Source organism: Opisthocomus hoazin, chromosome 3 (assembly GCF_030867145.1).
Source record: "Opisthocomus hoazin isolate bOpiHoa1 chromosome 3, bOpiHoa1.hap1, whole genome shotgun sequence".
In the NCBI taxonomy this organism is placed as follows: domain Eukaryota; kingdom Metazoa; phylum Chordata; class Aves; order Opisthocomiformes; family Opisthocomidae; genus Opisthocomus; species Opisthocomus hoazin.
In genome coordinates this window covers 51,069,692-51,091,906 of record NC_134416.1, presented here as the reverse complement: position 1 = coordinate 51,091,906, position 22,215 = coordinate 51,069,692, and the positions used below count along the sequence as shown (strand labels likewise).

Below are 22,215 nucleotides of genomic sequence, written 5' to 3'. Positions count from 1 at the left end.
GTCTGGGGGGGATTTTTTTTAGCTACATGATATTGTGTCTACAGAAAAATCAAAGCCTGGTTGACAGCCTATCCTGCTGAGCTTTGCGTTTTCAAGAACTTTGGGAATACTCAGTAAACATACAAAAAAAATCCATGTCCAGATACACAAACATAGAAAAGCATCTCAGAACTGCCTACTGAAGAGGCTGCTAATTTTACCCTTGCTGAATAACATACTACCCCATAGCCTCTTTCTACATAATTAGCTCACCATAACTCTATCAAACATTCTCAGAAACATGAAGGATCTGTCTCGACAGTATCTCTTTCAAGCCAAGCTACATGTATCTTATCACAGTTCTTTTACTTAGATTACCACTAACAGAAGCAGCAAGTGCTGGTTTACTTAATCCAAAAGTTAGGATCACTGACAAGTAATACATCGGTCACCAGGATAGCACAGCCTGGTAGTTTCTGTACTGTTAGTCAAGCCTGCTCTTGACAAGAGTGCAACTTCCAGATCACAGATGAAATGGTTTCTTACCAGTTTCTTCTGACAGGCTGGAAAAGCAGTTAAACTTCTGACCTGTATCTCACAAAACTCTAGTGGAAACATCTTCTATCACAATAATGTGACTTGTGCTACTCGAGTATTTGAAGTAGTCTTAAAAATACACCAACCGTGACTTAGAACATTGGGGCCTACAGCTGGGTAGCTAAGTGCCATCACTAATGACTTCTCTTCCCCCTAAAAGAGTGCCAAGATGGAAAGAGCACTGATGACACAGCATAAGGCTGCAATGCCAGGAATCATTTAAAAAGATTAATCTTCCAGTCTGCCCAACAGCAGAAAAAACTCTCCCCCCCCAGAAGCAACATATTTATTGATAGACAATACTCAAGTATTCTGTTGATAAATCAACATGATCAACAGTCATATTAAGTATGACTACAAAAGGTCGTGTGCTGTGAATAGGTGCTAAGACTTTTCAGGAAGTTTTAAGACCTGGAGACAGTCCTGCAGTTGCACTGTATACAAGTAAAACTGGAAACCTTGTCTAAAAAGAAAAATACGCATGTGAAGGCAGATGTACTGTTTCATAAGTCAATGTTGTCCTATGAAGCAATTACTGTCAGCCACAAGACAGAGCAGACTGTCAGAAGTCTTAGGTTTCTTTGGGTGCTCAGTTTCCCTTGACTCAGCTAATCCATCATAAACCACAACTCCTAAATCTTAGCTGGTTTTGCTGCACTCGATTGCTTCACACAGCCTTCCCTACGTTCAGCAGCTATTACTGAAATTAAAAGTTCCAAGCACGTAGCAAGTAATTGAGATTTCACAGACAGCTGAATTCTGGGGGTTGTTTGTACCTGGCAACACTGGATAAGAACTCAAAAGGCAAATACAGCAGCCACTAGAAGTTTCAATGTACACCAACACTACAGATGGCAACAGGACAGGAACTTCACCTGAGCAAAGAGGGCGAAAATGAAGACAGTACAGAATATATATATAGTATCAGCACCTACAGATTTCTACCGCTGTATGAAAATGAAGAAAAAAGGGCCACAGGTCCATACAGTGAATATGGTGTATGTTTTATTCTATTTACAGTACATTTGTTATAAATATAATACATTTCTTGAAAATCTTGAGTAGATTCTTTTTAAAACAGATCAATTGTTATAGTTACATAACAAAGTAAGTGACAATTTAAATGACAATCTCATGTTTGTGAAATAGTGCATTCTGTGTTGAGATGAATGAGAAAATACTCAACCTGGTTGAAGAAATTATTTTTTAAACACCTTAGGTGGGACTTGTAGTAAACCTTGAAAAGTTATAGTTTCCATAAACATGAAAACTAAAAACAAAATTTTAAACTAAAGAACTGAGAAACAGAAATGGATTTGAGACACCTTATTGAACTTCACAGTAAGGTTGGGATTTATCATGACTAATGGCTTCAGACAGGAAAAAGCCAATGAGGGTTTCTTCCTGAACCATATTCTAATACAGCCACAAATATTAAACACACCATGCTGGAAGTTGTAACAGCAGTCAAGCTGCATTTTTTGACAGGGCATAGGACATACAAATATGTTCAGATTTGGAGTAAAGGAATATTCTGTATTATGAATATCTTAATTACCAGAGGAGAAATACATTATAAAAGGATAAACGTATTTTCAGTCCACCGTGCGTTGCATTGAGAAACAAATTGACAAGTTGTCTGAATATTTTGCTATTGTCCTTCCTACACAATCTTTAGTAACAAGTTAGATGTTTGAGGTGCTATTTTCAAAAAACTGCAGCAAAATGTCAACCAGCAATATAAGAAAAGAATCCCATTTATTTTGTCTTTGGGGGGGGGGGGGGGGGTGTTCCAGGAAGTGGTCAGATATTATTGATAATAATCAGTGCAGGCATGGAGTTCTGCTGACTTGTTTCAAACAAAGTAACTTGGTCCGCTAGCTTGGCAAATACTCTGGGGGTTCCAAGATTATAGACACCTGTATGAACAAAGCAAGCTTTCAGCTGCAAGCTATAGACCTCCTGGCTTTTCAGTTGAAGCTTGTACTGTGTTTGCCCAAGCCATGTGAAAGATCCATGAATTTCTAGTGCTTCTGGGCTGAAAAAGAACATAACAAAAGTTATTTCTCTGTATTCAAAGTGTACATGCCAGTTTACATGACTCCCTTAACCTTGAGTTTTCCCAAGATTTCAGAATGCAGTGTGTCTGTCACTGGCCCCTTACAAAGAGATGCTCGATAATGCTTTCTGAAAATTTCTTTTCAAAAGTCAGGAATTGGAAACTTATGTTATTATTCTGGCAGTCTTCCGATGCAATAGTGCCAACCGTCAGTCATCTTTGATGACTTGAAAGTTGCTGACTCTTTTCTACTACCTGCCTGCAATAGCTTCTCTTACGTCACTGCCTTCCCCAAATGCATCATGCTTGTTTTGTTTCCCACACCAGCACCATCCCTTATCTTTCAGAGATTAAGGTTTTTATAGCAAGAAAAATCTAGACTTTGGAGGGGTAACAGCTGCAATCATCGGTACAGACAGAACTGCGCTTAACAGTTTATCAAGATGCTAAACACAGCTTAAAACAGGTCGTGTCTGTATCCTCTTTCCTGCTATATCTACATCCACAAACACACACCCATCCCAACAAACATACGTACACTGAGACACAGTGCCTAAGGTACCCTTGGGTATTCCTGTGGATCCCTGTGTCCACCCATCAGCTCAATTTATCTCTGGGTCCCTACTTCTCGACAAACCCATTTTAGTGTTAAAGCTTTGACTCTCACATAACACTCCTTTACAGCGGCTCTCCCCCTTGACCCCGATGAATTCGTACAAAACTTTAAAAGATTTCTTTGGTTCCAAACATACCCTACGCTATACAAAGAATATTAATTATACATAGATGTATAATGATAAATTCCAGTGTATTCCAGATTTTTATATAACCAACACGCAACACTCACAATAGACATAGTGACAAGATCCAAACTGTCACAGTTTTTGGAATAACTACAGAAGGTATTCTTGGGCCTGTCCCACGAACTAGACTTTTAAATCAGATTGCATGTCACACAGAAATAGCCACCATGGATATACGCTGCTTTACAGACACTGCATTAATGCTGGTTTGGAGGTGGGAGGCGTGTTTGGCTTTTTTCTTTGTTTTTAGGAAGTTTCAAGGCACAACTACACTATCCTTTCACAGACATGTCTTACAACACTGTTGCAAAACATGACTGTGCACAACTACACTATCCTTTCACAGACATAGAATCACAGAATCACAGAATAGTAGGGGTTGGAAGGGACCTCTGTGGGTCATCTAGTCCAATCCCCCCGCCGAAGCAGGGTCACCCACAGTAGAAAACATGACTGTCTTGTGAAAACACACCAGATCAGTGAATAGCTTCCTAATCTTAACTGATAAATGTAACAAACTTAAGTCTTCTGTCCTCTATTTCTGAACCTGTGTATTATGCCCTGGGCTTTAGTTTCTTACTTGGACAGACTGTTGGCAACAAGCAAGTGTTCCCCATGTCTAAGCCTACCTCAGTGTCTTCACAATCTGCCTTCCCCCCGCCAAAAACCTGCAGTCAAGGATCTCACAAGGCCTATTTTCTGCTAAGCAGACCAAGTAGCATTATGCCTACTGGGGGGGCAGGGGAGAGGTGGTGTCACCCAAATTATGAGTTAAATTGCCTTGTTTTAACAAAGGTGGAAGAATTAACAGTGGTATATCATGGTACCGAATTCTCTCTTCCACAGAATCCTTAGTAAAACTTTCAGCACTGAGGAAATGTTTTATGAATTGTTTCTAATACTTTCACACATAGAACTACTGTTCTAAGCAAAAAGCCAGTCATAAGAGTCAGCTGATAAGCCTAGGGGAAGTCCTAAAAATACCTAAGGTTCTAGGACATTTAGCCAAATTGAAGGAGGAAGTACTTGCTTAAACTTCAAAAGTTTTTCTACAAATTACTTGATATTTTAAAAATGAAAACCCAACATCACCTGTTCAATAAAGTAAGGCTGCTGAAACTCGTATTGCACTAGTTCAAAAGTATTTCCACTTTCTTAGAAAAGATCTGCAGAGTTTAACTACTTGAATCGTAATTCAAGGTCCTGTCTTAGCAATAGTCAGAACCAAAGTAAAATTGAGCACTGACTGAAGACTCCCATTTGACTGCACGAAGCCTTTATCACCTTCCATTATTTCAGAGAAGCCACCATTGAAAAAAATCCTATTCTGGCTATTCAATACAGTTAAAACATTACAAAACTAAGAAGCATTCTCAGAAAATATTCTTCTATTAACAGTCACACATTACCTCGTTGTTTTATGCCGCAAATCAATCATCACATCTACAACTGCCTGGGAACAATTGGAAAGTAGAAGAGTGACAGGTACCAGACAGAGGCTGTGAAGAGAAATAGTTCCATAGTAAAGGAAAAAAGTCTTACTGTGGACAGTCTTAATTATACTCTTACAATAAATTTCAAGTAATATAAAATTAGCATGTAGTTGTCTATTACGCAACAGTCAGACAGTGTACATATCAATAGAATAATTCACATTGACTAGAGCTACTCATAATAAATGCTACTGAGGCAAACAGCATTGGCTTAATTGAGCCACACGAAGTTACCACCTTCCTTTCGACAAAGAAAGGCTAGCAAAAACATATGTAATATCTTAATTTACAGGAAATCTACTGTTATGACAAGAGACATTTCACAATGGGATAACATGGTCGAGTATGCTACTCTGAATCACTGTTCAGCACATTTTGTCTAGATGCTTTTCTTCTGCGCTGCCTCCTGTAGAGTAATTGCTGGCACCTGGCCTGAAGTTTTAGCCAGAACCATGCCCAAATGGAACAGACAGCACATACACATTTGGTGTTAAATTAAGCCTTTACCCTGAATAAATTTAATACAGTTAGTTGATATTCTGCTTGTTCAGTGTTAGTATGATTGTTTTTATAAATACTCCTGCAGCAAGAAAGACCCTAAAATATTCCCAGGTAGGTACACAAACTACTGCTGCTGGAACAGCTCTATGTATGCAGTAAGTGATTTATGTCACTGGAATTCCTTGCCATTGCTTAACAGTTTAAATATCCTAACTTTGACTAATAAGAAAAGAACAATTAGCAACTATAACAAATAAGATATAAACTTGTTACTGGAGTAATTCATACTTCGTAACTGTCATTAAAATACACCACCTTATAAAACATTTGTATGTTAGATTTTATAAAGAAATACTTTCCTCTGGCAACCTACTTATGCTGCCCTCTAAAACTTCAGTTAATATAACACAGTAGAGTTCTCAGATAAAACAATTCGAACCTAAATAGGTATCTTTACGTTTCAAGTACAATTCACTTCATATCTGGAAATGAATACAGAGAGCTTTGTTCATATCATTTTAACCTTGAAAGACTTATGCATATTACAGGCTCCAACTAATTCACTCTAGCAGTCTGATTTTTGACAGAGGTTAATTCTGATATTCTTCCAGGAGACAAGCCCCATTGATCTAAACTGTTACCACCTTTCCTTCTGACATAAATCAGGATCACATGCAGCTAATCTTGGCAAGTCAGATGCTGTAGACATAACAGTTCTTCTGACTTGAAATTGCCTCTTACTTGCTGTCTAGCTTCTCAAAGTAGTCATGCTGTTTACTCCAAGACCAAAAAACCACAAAAGCAGTAAAGTATTTATTTTGCTTTCAGTAAGTTTTGTAACGCTACTAGTTAACATTAAAACTGTGAACTGTGGTATTACAGCCTGTTTCTCTACATGAAAGTTTAATTTCACCCATAAAATTCTGAAGCAGTGAGTTTAAGAATCGAGCGAGATTTCATCCTTGCATACCAGACTTGTATTTTATATCATAACCCACACAGCATCTCTCAACTGGATTTATGTCAGATTAACAATATTTCAAAAGTTTCTAAAGAAAACATTGCACTAACCTTTTTTGATGAAAAGAATGATTGAAAGACTCGGGATAATGAAGACTTGTCTTGATAAGATTAGAAAGCTGCTCCGGTGTTGGTTTTGCAGGTACTGGTGTGTTTTCTGGTCGAAAAAACTTTAAGAGAACCACTTCTGGCAATTCCTGAAACACAAATTCAGAATGCCATTTAAAATACTGACACAAAATACTGTGCAATGCAACACAAGAAATCTAGTCACAGAAGTTATGATTTTCCATTATGAACTATAACTCCATAGAATTAAGTCTACAGCATCATGAAGCTTACAGTTTTTTTCTAACACGTTTCGTATTTAAGCATGCTAGATGACAAACTGATACGACTTATCTGTTACCTTCTTCTGAGACAGGCTTCACAGGTGCTTGTGAAAGCACTACCTGTGCAAGTTTCACAAAAGCATGCTATTGTTGCAGCAGTTTGTTAGTGTTAGGTTTGGTTTTATCTCTAAGAAACAGGGACAGCACTTACACAGTTCCCTATTTAGCAGCTGTAACCCCCCCAAAAATATTCCATCACCTGCCTTGGGGTGTTCACAATAGGAAAGCCAATACCCAAGTTGCCCCAACACCGATCCAAAGTAAAGCAAAGAGAAGTTTATAGGAACATGCTAACAACGACAGAAGGATTTCATAATGCAGAGTATCTTAAGAATTGTATGAAAGTTCCCTTTGTCCCCAGCTGAAAGCCCAAGTCAAGCACTGACACACTACTTGGGATTCACCCTAACCCCGTGGGCAGAATCAGTCTCTGAAGCAGAAGAAATTAGATGATACAGATAGATGCAACACCAAACGAGGCAATTGGGCTGCGTTTGGTCCAGCACTGCAGCACTACTGTAATTCTGTCCACCATCACCTAATCTGTTTTGCGAGCAGGATTTATTCAGAAAGTGGCCGCCTTTTAGTATTCCCTCATGGATTTATTACACAAGAAGTCCACCTTTAGAATAAAAATGAATTTGCAGCAATAGGTGTGACTGATTACTAAAAGCATGCGAAAGATTTTTTTAAAAGCCACCAGTAAGTCAGCACAGTGTAACAAAGTAATACTTTTCATTTAAGGGTGATGGATTGTACCTTCTAAGCTGAAAAGAAAGTATTATAAGCAACAAAACCTGACTCAAAATAACTGACGCACTGGGCATTCTGCAATATGTACGAACATCTCAGTCACTGTTTTTTCTGTGCTGATAATATCAGGAAGACAACAAATGCTTTATCAGGCTTGCAATTCTTTCCTCTCGAAAGGAAGAATAGTTTTCTTAAAAAGTAATTTGAGAAGAAAAAAGATATTTCACAGTAACAATGAAATACATTTTAAGTGTTGAATGAATTTGGTATTTCCACCCTACTCTATGGGTATCTTAAGTTGATGAAAGTTGACAGCATGAAACACACCAGAGACAAGATCATAGGTTTTCATTTAAATTGATCTTTCCCCTCAAATTACAATGCAACCAATTTTTCAATGCCCTCTTCACCACATATCAATACCCTACACACTGTAGTTTGCCCTAGAGTCAATTACCTGTTCCAAGTCCTCCCAATCAGAATTCCCGAGTATTTTTTTAAAACCCTACAAAAGACAAATACGAAGGTTTATCTCTACAAATCAATAAGAGCATAATGAAATGCAGCAGGAATATGTACTGGTGAAAGTGCAGAGTGCCATTAATATTTCAAACCTTTAGTTCTAATATCACATCTCTGTTGAAGGACTGGAAAGCAGCAAGATTAACCATTTACCATCACAGAGCTAAACTTTAATTCCAGCCAGCCTCTGGGTGTCAGATTCAGAAAAGATGTCTGTGTCTTCGAGTTCAGCTGCTCAAAGTCTAGGTTTTTTGTAATTGTGTACCTAGAACAAAGGCTAAGACATGACATTTAGTACATGATTCTCTTATCTAATGGTTCAGGAGAGAATTAAGCACTCCAGGAAGATGTACACACAAATCAGGGAGCTAGAGACAGCTAATAAGAAATGCTAAGTTTAAAGATGCATTAAACTCCTGCCCTACTCTGGAGCTTAGGAAACTGGATCAAGGCAACAACAACAAAAAAAGGCGCCCATGCCTACTTTGGCACCTGTGCTCTCCCTTCAAGTATACGCACCAAGCAAACAACAGCCTCAAGGCTAGAATACCAGCCCAAATGCAGTATTACCTTTTTAAAAGTGAAAACAAAAAGTTCTGATACCTAAAGTCTGCTTATTGACCCACTGTGGTTCCTTGCAAAGCCTCCAGAAGTGCCACGGGCTCCAGTAAACAGCAAGTACCATCTACTGCTTACAAGAAGGCCACAACAATGGTTAAAATGCTCCCTTTAAAAAATGGTTATGGTGTAATTTGAAGGTCTCAACCATACAGACTGGTAGAGGTACAGATTGGTAGAGGTACAGATAAGCTTGACCGAAAGAGCCTACATGATAAGAAGAGCTTGGAAGAACTACACAGGGAAGGCAGGGAAGGTGGGAGTCTTTACTGTTATTGACTTAAATTTTATAGCTGCATTTTTAAGCTTTTTGGTTTTTGACTAGAAACACACAACAGTCAGGAGCATCAGAACCACACTGTTATCACAGTTACTTTCCAAGAACTACAAACCCTGCAACTCGTGCTAGGAAAATTGTTTCTATTTTTAGAAATCTTTTTTCTGCCTAAAGTCACCTACAAAGGCTAACTTCAAACAAATACACTTAAAACTAGACACAAGCTTACTGCTCCAAGCAGAATAATCTCCACATCTTCACTTACTCAGTAGCTACAAAAAAGCCTGGACCTTTAGAGTCTAATGTTTTGCTACTTCGGAAAAAAAAAAAAGTTGTATATTATTCCTGCTTACACTTCTGAAATTGCATATTGCATAATATCTTGCATATAATGAGGTCGCACCTCAAGTACTGTGTTCAGTTTTGGGCCCCTCACTACAAGAAAGACAACATGTTGCTGGAGTGCGTCCAGAGAAGGGCAAAGAGGCTGGTAAGGGGTTTAGAGAACAAGTCTTACGAGGAGTGGCTGAGGAAACTGGGGCTGTTTAGTCTGGAGAAGAGGAGGCTGAGGGGGGACCTTGTTGCTTTCTACAACTACCTGAAAGGAGGCTGTAGTGAGGCAGGTGTTGGTCTCTTCTCCCAAGTAACTAGTGATAAAACGAGAGACAATGGCCTCAAGTTGCCTCAGAGGAGGTTTAGATTAGATATCAGGAAAAATTTCTTTACTGAAAGAGTGGTCAGACATTGGAACAGGCTGCCCAGGGAAGTGGTGGAGTCACCATCCCTGGAGGTATTAAAAAAACATGTAGATGGGGCACTTCAGGATATGGTTTATCAGGAATGGTGGTGTTGGGTGGATGGCTGGACTCCATATTAGAGGTCTTTTCCAACCTACGATTCTTTGATATTAGTTATTCACACTGATTTTAGATATCTCCTGCAACTGTACTATGCTAAAAGTTGGGAAAGTCAAAATTTACAGCATTCAATTCAAAGCATCTTTTACGTTATCTGATGGATGCAATACACAGGCCTGCCCATAATGCATTATTTAATCTCTCAGAATGCACTTACAAATTGAAAAGTTCTTCCTTTCCATCAGACTGATGGAAGTGATGGTATCTTCACATGCAGTCATTTTAAGGGATTTTTCTACGTAATACTAGACAACTTACAAACTTTCAATTTCAGAAACAATCTTCTCAATGACTGGGTCAATATGCTCTTGAACATACCAGGAAAAAAAATAAACACCACAACTTAATTCCCAAGTTGTATGGAAATTCAGTACATTTGACCAATAAATCACAAGTTACACATAGCCAAAAGGATTATTAGCATGCTCAGTCAAGTATGAACGACCAATATGCACAGCATAGAAGAAAACTTAAAACAGAAAACTCTTGAAAAATGCTAAGCATAAAGTAAAAGCAGAATATACAAAAGCAGCAGAATATACAAAAGCAGCAGAATATACAAAAGCAGCAGAATAAGAGTGAGACAGAGAGATCCTAAGTGATGTGTCTTTCTCCCTTTCCCACTTTAAGACCTCAGTTTTGAGTTGGTTTCCTTCACCACGCAACTCGTCCATATTCATTCTATCTCATAACTATAGAAATGATGACTCCAGGAACACTATTTTACTAAGACACCAGTAATAATGCATTTGAAAGCACAAATATTAGCATCAGCACTGCAGTCCATCAATGGCTAAAGCAGCAGATACAATTTTTCACCTATTTGGAATATTTCTTTCATGACAATAATGTAAGCCAGTCCTTCCAAGTTGGTACAGTAACTAATACATTAATTTATACAGCAGTGAAAAATACACTCTTCAGCTCCTTGATGTTTACCCGTAAGAGTTTTGCTTTCCCTCTCACCAAGCTAGTTTAAAGAAAGGCTTAAATCCATTCCAACCATCTGTGCTTCATTCAAGTGTCCCTCCCCACATATACCATAAAAAAAATTCTGAACTAGCACAAAATGTCACTTCCAGTAATTCATTCTCAGGAAAAAAAAGTTATTTAAACCCTACCCTCTCCCACCTTTCAAAAATGTCTACTTCCAGCCAAACTATTGCTGCCTCACTAAGCTGCATCTACATTAAGAAGCAGCGTTACCAAAAATTATAATCTCTGAAGTGCAACGCTGTCAAAAAGCCTGCATCCGTGCTACATGCATTTTCTGGATTTCACTGTGGGGTAGCACTGCTCTAATCTACAGGACTGAATGAGCAGCACAGAAGTACATCATGTGCCGTGCTAGAGCACTTCTGGATTAATTCTGCCTGGAAGGTATCCACTCTGTGCGTTATAAGACCACTTCATGATGACTGAAAACAGAGGGCTGTACATCGGGACAGTATCTTAAAAAAAGTATGCCTGATCTAAAACACACTTATAGACACTTTATCTCAGCTAGACTTGAATCAAAACTAACTTTACCCTCACATGATAATGTATTTCAGAAGTATGGATGCACTATTCTCAACATGCTGGCACACTCAAGTGACAAGTCTCCTCTACTAGACTGCCTCTCATCTTCCATCAGTGTGAAGTCATTGTCAATCAGAACTGTGGCAAATGCCCCAGCCCCACACTACTGCTTCCACCCCACCACCTTTTGCATTGAATTCACCAGATCAGAGCAACACTGGAGACAGCAATAAGAGATATTCTTGATCAGGCACCCTGACTGTGAATGGAAGTTTAAAGTATTTGAAGTTCTTGTCCTTTTACTAAGTTAAGATAGAGAGGTCAAGACCAACAGACAGAATAGCTGTATTTCAGATGCAGTCTTCTGTTGACCCGCAGTTAAAACAACCCGATTCCTGAAAGCAAGCTTTAGAAGAAAAACAGAACCCATAGCAGTATTGTCATAAAAAAATCCCGGCCATTAGTTACAAATACCCACCTAATTTTTAGTAGTGAGACTTTTACTATTTTGACTCAAACAGCAACTGCTAACACATCCGTTTAGTCCTATTCAAACTTACACTAATACCTTATGTGATTTATTCTTCGCATATTGTTGCTAGTGTCTAATGTATCACTTTGTGTCACCTTTGTGTTTGTGATTCAAGGAAATAAACTATGTTTAGCATTTTTCCATACATTTAGCAGAATGCCATTTTTCCAAAAATACAAGTGAGAAAGGACAGGAAGATAAATGTTTTCTATATTATTCAGAGAGCTTTCTACACGAAACAAAGAAATGCTTTACGAGAGTTCATATTCTTTAAGTGTTTCTTCAGCATACTATGTGTTACAATTCCAAACTTCTAGAACATAAAGGTGCAACTAGTTCATCACATCACCTTATAAGTCTACTGTGTCCAGTAACCTGTGCTCAAAACATACACCAGAAGGCTGTGCTGCCATTCAGTGAGACCTGGACAGGCTGGAGAGTTGGGCAGAGAGGAACCTGATGAGGTTCAACAAAGGCAAATGCAGGGTCCTGCACCTGGGGAGGAACAACCCCATGCACCAGTACAGGCTTGGGACGGACCTGCTGGAGAGCAGCTCTGTGGAGAGGTGACCTGGGTGTCCTAGTGGACGACAGGTTGACCATGAGCCAGCAGTGTGCCCTGGCTGCCAAGAAGGCCAATGGCATTCTGGGGTGCATCAGGAAGAGTGTGGCCAGCAGGTCGAGGGAGGCTCTCCTCCTCCTCTACTCTGCCCTTGTGAAGCCCCATCTGGAGTACTGCGTCCAGTTCTGGGCTCCTCAGTTCAAGAAAGATGAGGAGCTACCGGAGAGGGTGCAGGGGAGGGCTACGAGGATGATGAGGGGACTGGAGCATCTCTCCTATGAGGAAAGGCTGAAGGAGCTGGGCTTGTTTAGCCTGAAGAAGAGAAAGCTGAGAGGGGACCTTCTAAATGCCTAGAAATATCTGAAGGGTGAGTGTCAAGAGAATGGGGCCAGACTCTTTTCAGTGGTGTCCAGTGACAGGACAAGGGGCAACGGGCACAAACTGAAGCACAGGAAGTTCCGTCTGAACATGAGGAAGAACTTCTTCCCTCTGAGGGTGACGGAGCACTGGAACAGGCTGCCCAGGGAGGTTGTGGAGTCTCCTTCTCTGGAGACATTCAAGACCTGCCTGGACGCAGTCCTGTGCAGCCTGCTGTAGGTGACCCTGCTTCGGCAGGGGGGTTGGACCAGATGATCCCCAGAAGTCCCTTCCAGCCCTGAACATTCTGTGAAAAGTGCTATATAGTTAAGAAAAATCCTTCAGTGTAACAAAAAAACCTGTATTCAATGACAGAAAACCAGTAAACTTCAGAGTCAGTTATCTTTGTCTTGGTCAGAATGAAGAAAGTTTAGCATTCACAGCTCTATTTCAAACAGACATGGGAAGAAAGGGAAGTACATACATTTGAGCATCCAAGTAAAAGTTGTATAGAATTCTACTGTTTTCTTTGTTTTTATGTGGGTATATACAGAAATTTTAGCAAAAAAAGATTTTTAAGCCTCCCCAAACCCCACTGTCTTGTGTTTTATAGAAACCAGAGGTTTAATTTTCATTTTATCAAAAGCTATGGCAAGTTATGATACTGCGATATAGGAATAATCGCATCCTGCTGTCTGTTCCACATCCCTGTTGTATGCATTACACATTCCACAATGAACCAAGCCGAAGTAACCACCTGTCCTTGCATCTCAGTCAGCAGTCTAACATCTTAGCTTAGACATATAATAAAGACAATTTTACATCTTTATTATAGTGCCCCCAATTACCAATCTACCAGCAACTGCTGGAAGAACTTGAGAAACATAACAGTGCTAATGAATACAGATGTACTGTTCTTCTACTACAGTGCTCTCCTGCAGCTTTGTTGCCCAGAACTGTTCTAGAAGCTTCTATAAATCCAAACTAAATCCTTAAAAGCTGGCAAAGAAGTAGCCTGAGCTATACCGCAATTGACAAAGCAACAGAAGCCAACTAGTACATAGAAATTAACCAAAATATAGTGCCAGATATCTCGGATTTGTACGGTTTAGTTATTTGATGAATTCAGCTAAGATTTGAGTCATTTCTCAGAGAGCTAAAAATATAAATGGGGTGCAGAGAGAAATCTTGTTTGCGTTTTCTCCATGTCTGCTGTGAGACTGTTCTTGGTTGGGGATGGCTGTATTGCCACACAGACACAAAAATACCTTTGCCGCTTGCTACAGCATGAAGCAGAAGCCGTTCAAGTCAAGAAGAAAGTCGTTGAAGAGAAGCACCAAATAGAACACAGCAAGAAATGAAGGGAGGGGACTCTTGCATCCTAGGTGACACCCTGTTCAGAATCTGCACATAAATCTATTTCTTCAAATCTGGGCAGCCCTTTATCATTTAAGGACTGGTAACCAACGTGCATTGGTAAAAAGCACACATCTCCATCTCCCTCTGCTGTCAAGACCACAGAAAACAACTAACTTCTATATTGTCAGCATGACATTTAGGAACAGTCTACAGTTCAATCCAGTTTATGACTTAAGAGAATAAATACAGATTTACAAGACAAACTATTTGAATGTTACATTATAAGTCTTGAAACTATATACTGAAAATGTTCAGTCAGAAGTAGTATCTGGGTTTGTGATCCCCCCACCCAGCTTTTCACTGCTTGTGTAACTTTCACACAAGAGCAAGATAATTCAAAGACAACATGCAATCCTTAATAGATGAAGTATATTATTTTCTCTACTTAGCCTCATTCAATCCTATTTTGGGATTCTTTTAATTCTTAGATGTGGAGCGAACGAAGTAAACTGATGCAAAGTCTCAAATCACTTAATTTGTTATACTTCACCGCCCATCTCAGAGGAGTTTATCTACTCTCTTCCCAGTATAAAGTACCAATTAAAAAGAACAGTAGTATATTAGCATATGAAGTTTCCCAATTCTTGGAAGTCCTGAGATTCAAGGCTCTTAAAATCCAGTTTAAATCTGGGCTTTGGTTAGCATGAGGACATAGAATTTTCACGTTTATTAAAAACAACCACCATTACTTTTATACTGGATTTCAACTGCATCAGAATGCAGATACATTTTTGCTTCCAACCAAGGTACAGAATTCTTCAAAAGAAGTATGTTCCTTATGCTGAAGCAAGTGAACGCAATAATCAATTCAGCATCTATTTAAATGTAGCTGTAATAATAATAATTGATGAGAAACAGATGAGACAGAACGCTAATATAGTAGCACGTATTACTCAAAACAAGTTCAGGGTACATCTGGATCCTCCTTGTTGCTGGTGATTCATTTCTTTTAGTTTGAAACTGAATTTGACGCAGACAGCTGGAGTTCCAGTGCAGTCAACAAGAAATGTAAATGTCTATCCCTAGCATATCCTTTTGTTTATTTAGGATGCAGATGTGATTCATTCCTACTTCTCTTCACACTCATTTGCTACCAGACGTCAATGAGATCAGAAGCACAAGTCCACAGTGTCTTCTCTCCTAACTTTAGATGTCTACAGTGTGATCTACTGTTCTACATACACCATAAGACAGGAAAGATAATACCAGAGTGGGCAGCTGTCACTAGACTAATAGAGCCTAGTACTGTTCAGCATAGCTTGAGCCCACATGTGACAAGGCTCTTCTGGGGGTGAAGGGGCATTAAGTGAAAAAGTCATCTCAGACATTAGAGCTTAAATTTTCCTATTTTTCAGTACCAATGAACACCAACCAGTTTAGCCCAAACTACATGCCTCATTAGATCTATTCCCATTTATTCCATAGCACAAAGAACTGAATGGGAAAGTCACCTACATGATGCAGAAATACTTAAAGGCTTATGAAGCAAAGCGAAGTGCACAGCTTCAGAGTAATTCACTACTTACGTTATAACATGGTATGTATAGAAACACATATTTGTCCAATATTGTTTTCTTGGCAATATTAATGTCTAGTACTACTTGCTGCAACTTTGAGTAAGAGCTCACTAAAAGCTACATGTGATGTTTGCAACATTGGTAAAAACATAATGAGACTGGCACCAAAGCAAGAAGGAACAGCAATGTACTGTTTGGCAGAAGACTGAACAAGTACAGGACTTGTTTCTTCTTTTATTTTGCAGATTAGTCTTCTTCACACACATAAATTGCATCTGGCACAAACTTTTCTATAGCTTCCACAGTTGTTACCGATTCTTGTACCAGGAGACATCCACCAGTTTTATAAATGTTATATTTTTTGAACAATCAAACAGGCTATAAAACTTAAAAGTGAAATAATATACTATTAATTGATAATTCCAATGGAGCTTTCAATGTCTTTTCAACTGCTCCAGTGTTCCTGCTGTTCGAATATTTTACACTAAAGGCCTTCACCTAAGTTGTTCACAGTAGCAGAATTTATAAAATTCATTTTGTAACACTCAAAATTAAAATAATTCCATCATTTTACTACTTTTGTTATGAAATAAGCATTAACTTTGACTTAATACCATTAATAAGCTCCTAGTTCTACCCTGAAACACCACAGAATTGTTTACTCCAACTGCATAGCAGTATACTTACTTGCATACTGCTTTTCTCATCTTTAAACTGCACCTAGCTATTTCAACACAGATGACTAATCAAAGTTGATGTAAGTTAGTCTGAATTATTTAGCAATAACACATATCTGATGTTAGATTCTACAAAAACACCTGAAGTGATTCCTCTTGTTTACAAGAAAACACTACGAGTCTATTTTGTGAAAGAGGCAATCATAAAGCAAAATTTCACATCAGATTACCTGCTTCTGAGGAAACGAAAAGGCCTCCTTCCCAACTGTATTAAGGGCAACATGATGCTGGCCCTCCAAAATAAGCTGCTTATTGTCTTCCACAACATATGCCTACAGAATATAATACAAAGACATTAGCAGACAGGAAGCTATCATAAGCTTCATAATACAGAACTACTCACTTGCCCCCTAACTTCAGCGGAAGATGTTGTACTGTTCAAAACCTAAAGACTAGCATGACATACGTTTATTACACACGTATGCTTTTGATTTTGCAAGCACCAACAACTGCTGAAGTTCAGCCACCCAATTTCCACCACTCAGCATTCGCATTCTGGTAAATGAGATTCTCTTCTTCAAAGCAGACTGAGTCACTCTCAGTTCTGTGATAAAAGCAAGCATTAACAAATGTCTGTTTAAGATTCCAGAATTCTCTTTTTTAGGAAGAGAACTTACAAGAACTGGGTGCATCCAGAGTAATGTAAAACCACTTAAGCATACTTATTACAGTAGCAGCTATTAAGACTGTCTGTGCTTCTTGGCACCATTTTAGTTCATTTGCCTGTTTTCAGAAAAAATTTCATCCATAAATTTTGTATGAGTATGCTTGAAAGTTCAGGATGCCATACTAAATTATTTTTTAACAGTCATATTTCATGGCCAAATTACCACAAAGGCCACAACTATACATACCTTCCACAGTACAACAATGTTCAAATCAACTTCACTGCATTTTTGTATCAATCTGACCGTCTCATCAAATGATTGTTTCACAGCCCTTTGAGATGCATGAGTATGAGATTGCACATGCGTTCTTTTAAATTCAGAGGATAAGCTTTGAAAAAAAAAGTCTGCACAAGGACTGGCTGAACTTATTATCTGCAAGAAAAAAGAAAAACAAGAATTGTTCTCAGAAAAGGATGCAAGCTGACACAAGTTACTCTAACAGAGCTCATCATTGTAGTATTTCAGTTCCATTATTTTTGCTTTGCTTCCCTTTGCAAACCTATAGGATGCCACACGTTTCTGCTTCCGTGCTTGCCCTGTTAGAGACCAGCCCAGCTTAATGATTTGTCTAAGGTAACATCTGGAAACAGAGCTATAAATTATTGGCCTAAAACTACAAACACCAAACTTAAAAATAAGTGCTTTGATTATTACCGCCAGACAGCCTACTGTGATATATCAAGTGTAGTGGAAAGAGCCGAAGTGTCCAACTAACTCACGTGCAAGTCACTGTTGCCTACTGGTATTTTCACAGAATCATAGAAAGTTTTGGGTCAGAAGGGACCCCTAGAGGTCATCGAGTCCAACCCCCCTCGCAGCGAGCAGGGACACCGCTAACTAGATCAGGTTGCTCAGAGCCCTGTCCAGCCTGGTCTTGAATGTTTCCAAGGATGGGGCCTCCACTACCTCTCTGGGCAACCCGTTCCAGTGTTTCACCACCCTCATTATAAAGAATTTCTTCCTTATATCCAGCCTAAACCTACCCTGTTTTAGTTTAAAACCATTACCCCTCGCCCTGTCGCTGTTGTCTCTGCTACAAAGATTGTCCCCATCTTTCCTACAGGCTCCCTTTAAGTACCGAAAGGCTTCAATCAGGTCTCCCCGCAGCCTTCTCTTCTCCAGGCTGAACAAGCCCAACTCTCTCAGCCTGTCCTCATAGGAGAGGTGTTCCAGCCCTCGGATCATTTTTGTAGCCCTCCTTTGGACCCGCTCCAACAGTTCCATGTCCTTCTTGTGCTGAGGGCTCCAGAGCTGAACGCAGTACTCCAGGTGAGGTCTCACCAGAGCAGAGTAGAGGGGCAGAATCACCTCTCTCGACCTGCTGGCCACGCTTCTCCTGATGCGGCCCAGGACACGGTTGGCCCTCTGGGCTGCCAGCGCACATTGCCGGCTCATGTCCAGCCTTTCGTCTATCAGTACCCCCAAGTCCCTCTCAGCAGGGCTGCTCTCGATCCTGTCATCCCCCAGCCTGTATTGATACCGGGGATTACCCCGACCCAGGTGTAGGACCTTGCACTTGGCCTTGTTGAACCTCATGAGGTTCACACAGGCCCACCTCCCCAGCTTGTCCAGGTCCCTCTGGATGGCATCCCGTCCTTCTGGCGTATCTTCCTCAGATTAGCTAGAATTATTTATCAAAGTTAGGAACATACAATTTGCTAGCTATAGCAAAAGATAATACATTGCACAGCATATTCCCCACGCATAAGTGGCATGGTCAGAAGTACTGTGCTGTTTGTCAAGTTTGTCACCATTTATGCTGAGCTTTCCCACCAAATGCTTGATATGGAAGCAGTGGTTTTAAAACCAACAGCAATAATACTTGGAGACAGCAGGATAAGTAAGAAACTTCAGATTACTAACACCTCCCTTTCAAAAATGTTAGCATTTCCAGAATATGCTGTTGCAGAGCTGCTAATCGTTGCATTAGCATAATACTCATACCCAAGGAGACAATAATCTGCTTTGGGAGTAACTGTCAAGAAGGGAAGGCCCCCTCCCCATGCCCCCCCATTAGAGAACATTTTCTTACAAGAAAGCTGGAAGCTCACGCAGCTCATCCAACTTTAAAAATGCAAAAGGGGGATCATCTACATCAGATTTTTAGTCCTACCTTCAATTTATATGCCTATAAAATGAAATGGCAGTGAGTTGGTTTTCTTTGGCTTTTAAAAGCTGAATACATATATGAAAAATGTACACTTGGCATAAAATAAGCAATCTGACATCCAGCTAACTAAATCCACTATGCTAATGTAGATTTTTTATCTCAGACAAGTGGCCTACTTTCCTCAGGTTTTGGAAAAGCATTCACTATACCAATATCATCTGCTAAAACGATTCTTCTTCAGACAATACCTGTATGCTTAAAAAGATTAAAAGAGCATGGTAATCTAGAATCTTAAACCGTAAGAAAAATCAAAGAAACATACTCGAACTGACTGCAACCTACATTAGTAGTACCAACATCCATTAGAGTTTTCCAGATTATTTTTAGAATAAGCTGTAATTAGAATTTTTAACTTATCGTACTAAAAAATATAATTAAGAAAAAAAACAAGAGAACAAGAATCTAACATCCACAGATCTCTACTGGGAAATATTCAAAAGAACTGCTCTGGAGAGCTGGAAAGCAAGGAAAACCGTTAGCAAAAACGTTAGCATTGCAATGTGCTCCCGAAGTAATTCAGCTGCGCAGTTGGGAACTTGAAATTCCAGACTATCCACTAGCCTACGCTAGCATACCTTCTCGGGGATGGGGAGGGAAGAAAAGGGAGAGTGAGCGGATCTAGCAGATTAATGGTTTTTGATGTGCAACACTCAACTTCCCAACTATGAAAGCACTGGTCCCATTTCTAAATTTTAAAAAAGGCTTTCACTGAGATAATTGCACACCACAGGGATACCTCGCACAAAACAAAACATGCAGTTGCACCAGTTCACCTACCTGTTCATTTCCAAAGACAATGTCTGCAAATGTGTAATTTTCTAAAGGATAAAAAGAGAAGGCATTGTTTCAGCACCACAAGCAGTCATAATCATAATTTCAGCACACAGCATCCAAACAGTATTTTCTTCCAAAAAGTTCAGGAGAGAACCTACCTTCTGAGTTTTTGCATCTTACTGCTTTAAAGCATAACTTCGCTCTTTCTCTACTAGCAAGTTTAGCATCTGAAAGAAAAAGGTTGCAAGATTTTTTCCCTTCAACATAACCAGTCCCTCCTCATTAGCCAAAAGTCAGCCTTTAAACTAAAAAAAAAAAAATACACAAACACATTGATGATACTCAAGAAGAATGACTAATCGAGCAGAGCAACTGCATGATAGTAAGGAAGATGAATTTTTCTGTGATTGCATGTAGTGAAGATGACGCATCTTCTGCACACCCCTTCCATCTACTTCTAGAGCAGGAAGTGAGCCATAAAACATTCAATTTGTCTGACTGGTTCACCCTCAATGTTAAACACCAGAAGAATACATGTCTAGACTAATTCTTAAGTGCATAAAATGTCAGCATACAAGTAAAGATAACAGTTGTTAGACACAGTAACAGCACTTTGTTTTTGCCTGGGATAGTTAATCTTTTCAAAAATTAGCAGCTTGTATTAGATAAGGCAGGACACAGCATGAGCGGTTCTAGTACCTTTCTCCTAACCGAACAGAGCACTTGTCAAATATTCTGTTGACCAATTAAATTTAATACTGATATAACTAACTAAAAACCAAAGGAACACTGAAACATATTTCTTGCGAGGCAAGCTATTAGTCAACCCACACACGGATTTCTCCACATCACAGAAATAATTTACTTGTAAGTTAAGCCCATTTTTAAAACTAATGGAGTATAAAAGTTATCTGCCAATATACTTTTCTTGAAACACTAACAAGAGGTACTGTAGTGCATCTGGAAAAGGACAAAGTTTCCAGAAATCAATTATTCTGAAAGCCACATTCAACTCCTTGTAAAATTCTTTTAACTGTTCTCATCAGGCAGAAGCTAGACTTGCCATCCTTTTAGTGATAGTGATGCAGACCTTTGTCTTCAGAGATGTTAACAGATTTTTGAAGCTTCCAGTGCTTGCTGTTACTTGAAACTTGCACTATATGAAATTCTTTAACTCCAGTCTCACTCTAAGGTAGAAACAAAAGTTATGTCAAGTAAGACCAATCACAACTGTGATTCTACATCGCATAGTAACATTGCAAGGTGGCACTGTCAGAATCTTAATTTAACTCATTATTCACACCATCCATAATACAGTACTACAGAGAGACAAGAGGAGAATTAAGACCCTGCTGTAACATAAAACAGTCCCAGCTCACAGCAAATTCCAATTCCAGTAAACAAAGCCACATAAACAAGAAATGAAGATTCCCCGAGAAAAATACCCACAAGCTAGTATTTTAGAGTAAAACCTAGGCTTTTAGCCTCAATGCAGAACGTTCTCCACAAGGCCATTTCATTTCCGAGCTTACTTTAGGAATATTGCTAGGTCAAATCTCAAAAATTCAGGAATTTTTTTTTTTTTTTTTTTTTTTTTTTTTTACATAAATACACAATGAAAGGTAGCTTTTGAGGTTGATTTGCTATCTTGGAAAGGGTGAGGTGGTAGTGGAAAATTAAGTTTCACGCAATGCTATCTGTTAACTCTAAGTACTTCATAAAACATTCCTTCCTCCTCAAAGAAGAAGTGGACAATATTCACTTTAGTAGCTGAAGAAAAAACAGAGTTTACACACCTTTAAAATAAACTAACAAATCAGCTCAGTGATTCCACTACCAGCTAAGTGCTTAGGAATTCTATAAACAGAGGATTCAATTACCTTGGTCTGTGGTTGAAAAAATGGGAACAGCTTTACCGAAAAAATGAGTAAATTTCAATTAGCATGGTACGAAAAAATGAAATGTTTTCATCTGCTTTGCTAAGGTCAAAACAGATATATCTGTATTTGGGTTATATTTGCAAAAAT

At 39.1% G+C, this 22,215-nt stretch overlaps 1 protein-coding gene across 4 annotated transcripts in view; it reads right to left on the bottom strand.

Annotated features, from left to right (window-relative positions):
- Positions 1-1,576: 1,576 nt before the first annotated feature.
- The window catches only part of TRAPPC8 (trafficking protein particle complex subunit 8), a 60,711-nt gene continuing 40,072 nt past the window's right edge, over positions 1,577-22,215 (bottom strand). For 2 of the 4 annotated variants that reach the window (XM_075416250.1, XM_075416252.1), the window contains 9 exons: positions 21,279-21,375; positions 20,347-20,415; positions 20,192-20,232; positions 17,431-17,616; positions 16,747-16,848; positions 8,055-8,102; positions 6,504-6,649; positions 4,848-4,937; positions 1,577-2,614 (listed from right to left, as the gene is read on the bottom strand). In XM_075416250.1, coding sequence (XP_075272365.1) covers positions 2,380-2,614; positions 4,848-4,937; positions 6,504-6,649; positions 8,055-8,102; positions 16,747-16,848; positions 17,431-17,616; positions 20,192-20,232; positions 20,347-20,415; positions 21,279-21,375 — 1,014 coding nt within the window. In that variant the 3' untranslated portion in view covers positions 1,577-2,379. The remainder of the gene's footprint in view (positions 2,615-4,847; positions 4,938-6,503; positions 6,650-8,054; positions 8,103-16,746; positions 16,849-17,430; positions 17,617-20,191; positions 20,233-20,346; positions 20,416-21,278; positions 21,376-22,215) is intronic. The other 2 variants (XM_075416251.1, XM_075416253.1) reach the window with 1 other exon arrangement.